An 11,697-nucleotide genomic window follows, 5' to 3' on the forward strand; every position below is an offset into this window, starting at 1 on the left:
ATATCTTTTTCTGATAAATAAAAATCTGCTGCTTAGTTCAATATAGATATGCCACTGGCAATAAATAGAGACTTTCCAAAGTTACTTCTGGGGAAATAATTATGTGTGTAAAGGTGACTTTATTAGAAGAAGAGACATCGCCCAGCACTTCCCTTCATTAGTGTGTTTTACAAGTGGTTTTCAGAAACTCCCTTTAGAACACAAACAATTGATTCGGGTTTTCCCACTACCCAGTCTGTTTTAAATGTACTTAAAAATAAAAAGAACTGGAATAATGTATCTGATTAAATCCAAATTACTATTTGTGTAATACAGATTTTAATTTGAAGATATATACTTGACTTCAGTAGAGTTATTCTGGATTTGCTTTTGATCTCATTATACTCTTAGGAGATCAAAACCAACTAAGCTGATTTGGGGGGGTGGTGTTGCAATCCTTTTCAGATTAATGTTATGCACTACATTTGCCAGGTTTGTAAAATTCTACCTCTGCATTTAGGGAAATAGTCTGTATCGCAGTCCTCAATTTTAGAGAATGAGCTATGCGTAAGTCCTCTTTTCTGTGCACCTTCTCTTTTGGAAAATACCCTTTCAGTTTCACTTCTATGACTTGAACATTTCTGTTGGTGCTGCGGGTTTAGTTCCTCCTTTAACTTTTTAGAAATGGACTTCACAATAAGATACTTTGACATCAGGATAACAAAATATTTTCATATTCTTTGGCCAGATAGTGAAGAACTTGGGATTCCCACAGGATTTGAATGCTGCATTGACTACCAAATGTCCTAGGAGATGAAGTCCTAGCCCACTGCTGGCACAGTTTCATGTCAAACGTATGATGCACATTTGTGATTCAGCTGCCACCCATCTTTTTGCCTTTTATAAAATAAAATGTGGATTTATTAATACAAACAAGGGTAGAATCACAAAGGTTTCTTTCTCCCCATAGCTGTTGATTAGATCATTAACCAAGTAGGAAGCTTCTCTAAACAGGACACTTGAAGGAGCACCACATGCTGCGTCTGCTGAAGTGTGATGGGTAGCTAAAACCAAGGTCAGGCGCTACCCTGTATTTGTATTTTTGCTTTGTACGCAAAAATGCGAACTGACTTCCTAAACAACAGGAACTGCCGTATGTGGTCAGCCGTTTCTAAGAGCGAGCATTAGGATGTGAAGTCATATGCCAAATTAGACTACAGAATATCAGTTAGAGAACTTTTCTCTCCCGTCGTTCGCTAACACCTTCAGAATAAAAGCAGAATTCAAAGCACTGAGGATATTGGCAACTGAGAACTGAAGAATTCCCAGCATGAGTCAGGCTGAGGACAGCAGTATCCACTCGATGTGGAATATCATGAGGTCAGTAGTCTGCACGATACTGAGCTTGTCATTTATTATTGGGACCCCTGGAAATTGCATTGTCATCTGGACTGTTTGTACAAAAATGAAGCAAGTATCTCCTTCCGTCCTGCTGATCTTGAACCTGGCCATTGCCGATGTCCTTGTACTGATTACTTTACCGATCTGGATTTACTCCTTTGTTGACTCATGGGTTTTTGGAGTAATCTTCTGCAAAATACTGGTTTTCATCATTTACTGCAGCATGTATGCTAGTATATTTCTGATTACAGCACTGAGCTTGGAGCGGTTAATGGCTGTGTTTTACCCTTTCACGATTCAAAGATACAAAACTAAAGAAAAGATTTCTTTAATCATTTTCCTCATTTGGTTCCTGTCTATTGCTTTCGGCATTTCTGTCATTCCATTTCAAGAGACAGAAAAAATGAACGGTGGACTACTATGTACGTGTCGCAACTACTCTTCGCAAAGACAGAGACTGTCGTATCTTTTGCTGGAGACTCTTGCAGGTTTTGTAATCCCTTTTTTAATTATTTGCACTTGTTACATGTGTGTTGCAAGAAGAATAAGCAGAATGACTTACCAATCCAGGCAGCGATCGGAACGGCTCGTTGCCAGCATTGTGGTGGCATTCATTTTATGCTGGTTCCCTCATCATCTCTTTAACATCCTCGATATTATTTCAATTCAGATAGAACTCTCTAACAGGGAAATGTCTTTGGCTCTGGAAGAAATTGTAGACAGAGGAGTGTACATCTCTGGAGCACTGGCATTCATCAGCAGCTGTATTAACCCTCTACTTTACGCTTTTGCTGCACGGAGATTTCAGAATCACCTGAGATTTGCCAAGATATCAAAGCTGTTTGAACAGATGAGTCAGACTGTAACAGAGGAGGACAAGAAAAGAAGTATGGTTGTAACCAAACAAGAAGATACTTTAGTAAGCACAGAAAATCTCTAACGAGGAACATAGACTTGGTGAATAATGTGATTCGCTGTCATTCCTTCAGTAGTCCTTTCTTCTCATACTCAGTTTTGTTTACTAAGCAGTTCGGGTAAAGCTAGAGACATGTAAAAGTTATTAGGGTTTGTTCTGTGTGTTATAAAAGAATTGGGCACTGGCAGCTGGTTCAGCTCCTGAGTTAGTATCCACATCACAAGACAAGCGCTGTTTCTCTGGTGCTGAGAAACTCAGCAACGTGGCTGGAAGCTCAGAGTGTAAGGAACACAGCATTTTTACTTTCCATTAAAATTATACATGAGTTCTGGAAATCCTCTGTGCAGTAAGCAGAAAAGGATTGCATGTGGAAAACAGAAGCTTTGAAAGTGTAAAACTAAGGTTTCCTTGAGAAAAAATTGCTGGATGCTCAAGTTTTAAGAAGGCATACTTAAATTCTTGATATGGGTAAGGACGGTTTCAAAGTACATTAATGACCCATAAAACTCTCTGGGTAGATGGAAAATATAAACCTATTTTTATTCATTGCTTTACTTAGGCTTGAAAGTAACAAGAGTTGTTTACAGAGTCAAGATCATTTACTAACATCATGCTGTATTTGATATCAAATACATCGCATAGTTCAGTGGCAATTAAACTATTGAGATATTAAATAAACATATGAGTATCCTCAAAAAGAGTTTGATTCAGCTGAGCTTCCAAGATACCTGTTAAATTGTGGGGGGAACTGGATCGGCTTCTGCTCGGAGGGAAGGAGAAATCCTTGATACGCGGTTTTATGTGTAAAAACTACTACGGCAGCAGTACAAGATGTCTCGTGTCATAAGAACTTCACCTTGCAAGTAAAAGCGTTATTTTTAATTCTCTAGTAGAATAGGATGGACTTTGCCATAAGAAACCAGTAAACTTAGCACTTGCAAGGACTTCAGTTTGTGAATATGTACAAAACCACCTTGGAAAAGCTGCGTGGCACCAAGCATTTGCTTTTGAATTATTTTTTAAATTTCATTTGTGCCTAACATTTTGTATGCTTGCTCTTATTTTTAAGTCAATGGTTTGTAATAAGATTAAGGATTACTACTGATTACTATGAAGCATAATGTCCCGGACAGCTGCTAAATAGCTGTGTTACGTATCTTTACAAAGAAGTTAGAAATACTAACTAGAACTTGGTTTTCAAAATCTGATTATGTAACAACCAAGGGTATTCGAGTTGTATTAATTTAGCTTGTAACTGAAATAAACACGGGCAAGTAAAATCCTTAACTGTTAATGGAAGAATGTTTCTCTAAACTTTGCATATGTACTTGTTACTCCTGCTTGTTATGAAAAGTCATTTTAGTTCTCAATAGGAGAAAACTGTCCACCACAGAGGGCTTCCCATTAACGGGACTCCACTGAAATTAAAGCAAATAAAATTTAGCAAGGCCTTTTTTTACAGCAAAGAATAAGCAGCAGCTGAAATCCCTTAGACTTTACTGCACCCGTCTACCACTCTTGTTTCACCCCACTGAAGGCTCTTTAATTGCTCTTAGTTTATTGCATATAGCAATGTGGCGTTATCTCACAATAAAAGCAGCAACTTTAGTTACCTACTGCATAAAAAATGAAGCTGTATTTCCCAATATGTTCTTGAAATAGGAGTCACTCACTCTTCAACAACAACGTGGAACAGATGAAGAGATAATATGCACATGAGCACTGGAACTGAACCAGAGTTCTAGGGCACAAGGGGTGACGCATTTCACAACTCACAGCTTGGGTAGAGACCCAGCCGCTGCCTGATGAGAACTTCCCTATCAGTGTGTGCCCTGTGCATAGCTACATCAATCTTATTAGGAATTGGGTTAAACCCCCAGCCATCTGTATATATCATCTCTCTCATGAAGCCATTTTTTGGATATGTATATATTAGGGTTTTTTTGTGCCAATTGCTATTCAACAAGCCTTGGGAAGCAGTAGCTGTATGTGAAGTGTCTTATGCTCAGCTGTGCCTAACCCAGGACAGACTGAAAAGGGATCAGTGGCCAGATACAGTCTGTGCAGTATTGCCTACTGCAGTGTGTTTGTCTTTTTTTAATACAAATGAGTAAGTCAGACATCTTTTCTCTTTTTCCTGTCACTTACAGACAAGTGAACTGGGCTGCTCAGGCTGCATCGCGCAGCCTTAGAAAGAGAGCTACTGACATTCACGGGTCAGTAAATGCATTCCAGGAAATAATGCAGTTATTAGAGCTAGGTCTGTCCCCTTGTGTCAATATTGGTGGCCTGGGTCAGCTGCCTCCCATAGTCAGTCATCTTTAAGAACTGTGTTTCTTTTAAAGGCTGTTTGAGGAGAGGTAAAATATACTAAAATAACAACCTTAACTAATTGCACCTTTCTGCAGAGCAAATAGTTAATTCTTGCAAACTTTTGTATGCACAGATAAAAAACCACTGGTGTAATATTTCTGGCAACACAACTGTGATGTAACAGGGTCCATAAGAGCCGATGTAGAAGTAAGAGCCACTGACATGGTTGGCTTCTTCCTTTGACAGGCCTGTTGATGCACCAAGATTTGCCACTTCACCTGTGCTAACACGCTCTGTCACAAAACCACAGGGATTCCAATAGGCTCATTCAGCCAATGAATGGTGGATATTCTCATCTCCTAAAGTGCTGAATCCCAGCCGAACCCGAGAGCTAGCACAGATTTGATTCAAAATGCTGCATCTTATGATAGTGATACTTCTTGCTTTGTTGGCTACATTACATATCCATCTTATAGATTATATTGGAAGACTGCTAGAAAGCAAAGACTGCCCTTGATTGCTCAAACTAGTTCAGAGCAGTGGCTTGGAGGTGAGAGCAGTTACTAGTAACTCTTGAGACACTGGGACCCTTCTGAGAAAAGTGAAGTTTCATTTCATTTGAGTTCCTCTTATTTTTCTTACTTCCTAACTCATCCGTCCTTGTTTTTGAAGTCTGTCTCTGTGGTTTCAGCATCCAGCTTTGTCTCATGACACAGCGAGGAAGAAAGCTGAGCTGAGAGGGGGCTGCTTCAGTCACCTGAGGCAAGTCACCTCAGAGGACACTGAAATACAGGGAACATTCCATGGAATCAGTGTAACGCTGCTTAGAACACCAAGTGCTAGGAGGTGACCAAATGATTTGAATTTCTCACATTTGTGAAAATAATCTTCTAATGTTAGTGTCTAACATTAAAGTCTTACCCAGCCTGAAACTTGCTGTGAACATTCCATGGTATACATCAGGGATTTATCACATTGGCTGCAGTGGGATCGTGCTGCACGAAGGGAATGTGTGCTCTAGTAACGGATTGAAGAAAAGCCTCGAGTATTCTCAGTTCATGCACAGCCAACATACAAAAAAGGAGGGAAAAAAAAAGACATGAAGAAAAACTGTTAGTCTTACACCTTTTGTTGTCTGTCTACTGACATCAAAATATGAATATTAACAATTGTGGGGTTTTTTCTCTGGTTTTATATCCTACAACTCTTGTATTACTCTGTTTTCTGCATGTATAGGGAAAAGGAAAGAGTTAGGAAAAAATTACATTTGACTGGCGTGGAAAAGCAAGTAAGAAATAAGCCAGTTTAGAATATTAAAAAGAGTATATAGCCTTAGAATGAAATTGAGAAGTTCAGCTCTGAAAGCTGAGTGTACAAAGATAACAGAGAGGGAAGTGAAAACTATTCTGTTGCAAGGCAGTTTCAGATCTTTTTAAATGCTCTCATGACAGATCAGTTAATCACTAAAAGACTTCTTTATTAGAAGACTCCTCAGCTAGATCTCCACTGATTGTTAATAGGTTAAAGAGGAAGATCCAGCAAAACGTAGTTTAGGGAGACGTTAGGCTGTCCTCTGGGGGTGAGCAGCTGGCGCTGCTCCGGTTAGCACTGAGGGGTGGCTGCGAGCACGGCTGTGGTGATGCCACCAGGATTCCAGAGACTGCAGCACTGTTTGCAGCACTGAGAAAATTCTTGCACGAGTAGGCATGCACTTAATAGAGTTGTATGCTATTTGATTCTTCCCAGTCTTTTTTTCCCCTAAATCGGTTATTTTAAGAGTCGTACTGGTGGTTCTTAGTAAGGAATCAACATTTTAAACTAGATGCATTTAAGTTGGATAAAAGGTTCCAATTATACAATGTTATTTTTATGAATTGTCTGAAGTCAGTGATTTAAGTAATGGAATTAATGGAAATGATGCTGTGAAGTCTTCAGTACAGCCCAAACAGTCACAACTCTTACGTAAGGAAGATTGCACATCTGCTGCAACTACAAAATCTACTTATTCATAGTTTAATAGAAATCAGCTATCTGGACTGCACTCTGATTGCAAAGGTAATTGGTTACACTACAGTTGGGCTGCAATTGTGTATGTACTAACAAGGTGTACAACTAAGTGCATCTCTATTACCCTTGGCTATTAGCTAGAAAACAGTGCCAACAGTACTGAGACATCTAGAAACATTATGAACATGCATAATTACAACACACTGAAGTTAAGTGTGTGTCCAGATGGTCTTAAATCAGAGGATTAGTAGTTTGGACTGCTCTTAGTAGATCTTAAAGTGAAAAATCTGACTTTCCGTTTTTCCGTGGCAGACTCGTTCGTGATGACTGGCTGCTGGAGGCAGCTGACCCAGGCCGTGAAAACAACACTCCAGAAAAAATGAAGAGCTAAATATTCTTCAGAGAATTATCAATTTGAAGCACCACTCATGGCCTGTCATTAACCTGGTAGAGTCACCATACAGGTGAAAATAGGAAGACAGCTGTGTGAAGATCACTTCTAGTTGTTGACACCTCATACAATGGTAAGATGCAGCAGTGCAGACAATCTAAAAACGTGTTGTGGATTCTGTATCTTAACCGTACTACATGACTTCAACAGTTATTGTAATATTAACTTCCACTGTGTGAATCCCTATCGAACTTGATGAGTAGTATCAGAAACTTAAAAGTCATAGACATTTTAAAAAATATTATAACTAGTTAATTGCATTTGTGTCCATTACACACAAAAACATAGCCTCAAACCTTCAGCTGTGCTGTAAAAGGGAGCATTATGTAGCTAAAACTAAAGGAAGCATTTAGCACAGCAAACTTTCTATATGCCTTGTTCTCTCCTGCCACCATGTGGCTCTTCTATCTAAAAAGTTTGGCCTAATTAACACACTTTCAAAAACCACTGAAACAACTGGTGAGCTACTTTGTTAATTGTTTCAGTTGTGAAGCATATTTTAAAGTTCATGTCATTGAGACAGAAAGGTTCATGAAAAAACACAACAGTATATTAAGTATCCAAGTCCTATTCTTTTCATAATGACTGACTTGGTTCTTTTGCATTTCAGGAAACAAAGTCCATATTATTTCAAACACTGCATAAATGAGGCAGGCTGAGAATTTTTAACTGAATACAATTACCTCATGCCACTTTGTGAAAAGCCTATGCTGAAAACAACTGTGTTCTTTTTCCCTCTACAATAAAATGGTCAATAAGCATGTTGAACTACACCCTTTCTCTTGACCTTGAGTAGCTCACACCTCATCCCAGGTGATACTATTGATTTCTAGGCTTTGGTAGCTTTGGGGTGCTCTCAAAAAAGTTTCAAAAAGTCTTGACTTCATTGTGGTAGAATCTGGAATAGTTTTGGCAGTCTTAACGATGTCCACAATAAGAAAATCACAAATGGTTTGTCTTGAAGAAAGAAAAAAAAAAGAGAAGTATAAAGAGTAAAGCAGAAAAGAGAATCAGAGATTTGATTCTAATTTCCCTTTTTCTCTATTGCGATGTTTAGTTTCTGTATGTAATGCTTCCACAGTCTGTCCATGAACAAGGCTTTGCTTAATCCTTTTACATTTGTCACATCAAATAGCATCACACTAATTGATTAACCTTACTTTTAAAAATAGCAAAACCAGAAGAAATTGATTTTGCTGAAGAACTTCTTATAAGTACTTCTAGGAAGAAGAGATCATGAACTGAAGGATTCTACCTATGTCTTTCCTTAACTATCTATTCTACCCTAAGATTTCCATTGCACATTACACTAAAAATCAGCCATTTACATTACACACCTTACTTTGTGATGACTAAAGTAACATGTAGGTTGAAGATTTTCTTGCTCTGGCGGTTCACTCAGGGCTCCTGTCGTTGTTGGGCACATAGGGCTGATCCAAGGGTCAAGTGGTGGGACAATCTGTATGGCAGGGTCAGGTCCACTGAGGGCAACCAGCGTCAGACACAGCCCCAGGAGCACGGTGGGCAGCCAGGAGGTCAGCGTGTAGGGCGGGACCAGGTCACCAAGGCAGGTGGCCAAGCACAGCAGCGGCAGAACTCAAAGCAACACTCCAGCAGTACAGCCCAGGCAGGGGCTGCAGGGCCAGGCCTGAGCTTATGTGCTCTCCAGGACCTATGGGCAGGGTCTGTGGAAGGGAGACCTCAGGTGGAGCTAATTAGGGTCATTAGGGAACCTGATAGATTCTTAGCAGCAATGGAAACACTAAAGAACAGGATAATGCAAAATATATGTTGAATAATGTTCATAAGCTTTAATTACCATTTTATATATTGGCTCAAGTTGGGCAACTTTGTATAAAGGGGGAGAGCGTCAAATAGAAAACTATTTTTTTGTTTTTTAACATTTCAAGGTTGTTACTTTTTCAGTGATGTTTACATTCCTTGTGAATTTAGTATTATATCGAAAGAGGAGTTTTAATATAAAATCTTCAGAGTCTTTTTCCTACATCTAACCTTTTTTCTTTTCTGAGTCTTCAAATCTTATCTCACTTTCTGTGTTTGAAACAAGGAGGTATTTTGCTTCCTCTGAGATACAGGAAATTAAGTCTTAACCTTTCACCATTGGAAATATATGGAAGTTCTGTGAGAGAAGGAGCTAGGAAAGGGTACGCTGTTCTGACCACAGAGATGTTATCCCAGAGTGCACTGAGGATTTCCCCTGCTTTGGATCACTGGACTTTGACTGGGGTTAACCAGGTGATTAAATAGCCAACATAACTATTGACATGGCCATGAGATATGATCTTCCACTTCATTTAGATGAATGCCATCAGTTGAATAAAGTTAAATATTTAGCATCCTGAGCACAACAGCAAAGGAGAAAAAATGCTTGGTATATGTTTAAAAACATGATGATTTCCCAAGTATCAAATTCATATTGCACTAACTGAAAAATATTTTTTTGTTATTGCTATGTAATTTTACACACATAAATTGTTTTAGGCACATGGATAGTTTCACAGTGATATTCATTTAATGTTCTAAATTACTTGCCTTATCCATGTAAGCTGTATCAAAGGGAATGAAACTGTTTAAGAACACACAGAGCATTTTCTGGCCTTTTTTAGCAGTAGCTGAGGGAGCCGCAGGAGGCGAGCGGGCCTTTAGCATGAGCTGACCTAACAGCATGGTCTGGTTTACACTTCCCTTACACACATAGTGCTCTCTGCGTTGGAGGAGATAACACCCTTTCTGGGCTCCAGCTGCTGTTGCAGTGGATTTCCTCCTAAATATGTGCAAACAGCATTTCTGGAGCTCTGGGGCCTGGCACCCAGGCCGGGGGCTGCCAAGCGGCTCCTCCCTGCGCAGAGCCCCAGCTCTGCAGCGCTGGGCTGGACTGCAGCGCAGCCATTTGCAGCTCGTTCTCAACATGTCTGAGTAGCGTAGGGGGGCGGCGGTGAATAGATTCACACACTTTACCAAATCTCCTCTCGTTTTTTTACATTTACAAGCAAAATCAACCACACAGAGTGTGGCATTGATAAGCTTGGGAAGTGAAGTGTCATATTTTCAGGCTAAGTGTCAACATAGGCTTGATTTTCACCCTTTGGCTGCTTTGGCCAAACCACTTCCTTTTCTTTCTGCTTCTCCCCCTTGTCACACGCCAAGCATCTCACCATCATTCCTGGCTAAGGAGAAGTGTGGTGGTGTCTGGTCCCTGGTACAGCCGTAACTGTCAGGTGGAAACATGCCTCAGATCGTTATTTTTCTGTAAAATGGACACAAAAGAAAAGGGAAACCCAATTTGCTTTGTCTGAATCAGAAGAGAAAGATTAAGCTTTTAAGCTAGACACTTCCCGTATTTCAATTAATATAGTTTATTCTATTCTTCAAAGAGCTCTACTAAAGGAATAGTAATTACTAAAAAATCCAATGGCAGAAAACCTAAGGATTTATCTGTTTTCTATAACATTGTTAACTCCTTTGAACAGTTAATTATCTACCTCTAAAATCTGTTGTTTAAACACTGACTCTGAATGTGTAATTAGTGATTACATGATAGCAAATAAACGAAGATAGCATGAAGATATTTTTTCTTTAAGGAAGAAGGATTTAAACCTGTAGAAAGAGGCTGGGGAAACGGAAAATTGTCTCTGCGGTTGTTGACAGAATGGAGGAGACTCCGTTCAAACACGAAAATAGGGGCATGTCACAGTAAGAAACACAATGAAAGCAAATGACTGTTTCTCTAATCCATTTATAACTGGCCTGTGGGTGTCAGGGCTACAGGTGTTCGTGGAAATAAGTAGTGTTGCAGAAACTGTCCAAGGCTTTGATTTTGTGACCAGTTATACCAGCTAAGGCAGTGATCAGAAGTAACTCTATCTGCTGCCGCAGGGTATGAGCTGGGGTCAGGAGGGCACTCCCTTTAGTGCCCAACATTTCATGTGTCTCAGAAGAAGATTTCTCTTTGTGTCTTTTCTAGGAATTCACATTCCTAGAAGCTTTAGATAGTTGATGATTCTGGACAAAGAGACCAGTTTTTTATTTAATATAAAACGTATCTGTAGAGATTCCATCCTGCTTCAAACTGGAAGCGGAAGATAAGCAGGGGTTACAGATGCTGCCCTGGTGAGCTGCGTGCAGGGAACTCCTCTGTGCTACCTGTGATGTTAGCCTGTGCTTTATTGCTCCCAGTTCACAGACAAGAAATGGAAGGTGAAGGGAGGTACCCGTGGCTGCACAACACATCTCAGGTTAAGAGTTAGAAAAGTGGAGGAATATGTTACCATAGTTAAGTATAGATCTAACAAAATTGTCAACATACTGCACAGGTAGGCAAAATACTTCCAAAATTTTATTATTAAAAGACTTTGCTGACTTTTTCTAGAATTGATTGTTCAGGAAGATAAATGTCTTAAACTGGTATGGAATGAAACTTCGTAGGGTTTTGCAAGTGCCTTCCTGGATTGAGAACAAGGAAGAATTAATAACAGAGAAAGTTACATTAAAACAATACATTAAAATTTAAGAATTAACATTATTTCAGGGTATAGTTAGAATGAACAGAGTTAAGTATATGAATATTAAGTATAGAAATAATTTATTTTACAAAGCTTCCCGTATCTTA

The 11,697-nt window shown here is 39.4% G+C and overlaps 1 protein-coding gene across 1 annotated transcript; it reads left to right on the forward strand.

Annotated features, from left to right (window-relative positions):
• The first annotated feature begins 1,036 nt into the window (after window positions 1-1,036).
• Window positions 1,037-3,583, forward strand: LOC102088996 (leukotriene B4 receptor 1). Its single transcript, XM_005507114.3, has one exon. The coding sequence runs from the start codon at window positions 1,310-1,312 to the stop codon at window positions 2,318-2,320; it is 1,011 nt and encodes a 336-aa protein (XP_005507171.2). The 5' UTR covers window positions 1,037-1,309; the 3' UTR covers window positions 2,321-3,583.
• Window positions 3,584-11,697: the final 8,114 nt, after the last annotated feature.

This window comes from Columba livia, chromosome 13, assembly GCF_036013475.1.
Source record: "Columba livia isolate bColLiv1 breed racing homer chromosome 13, bColLiv1.pat.W.v2, whole genome shotgun sequence".
Taxonomy (NCBI): domain Eukaryota; kingdom Metazoa; phylum Chordata; class Aves; order Columbiformes; family Columbidae; genus Columba; species Columba livia.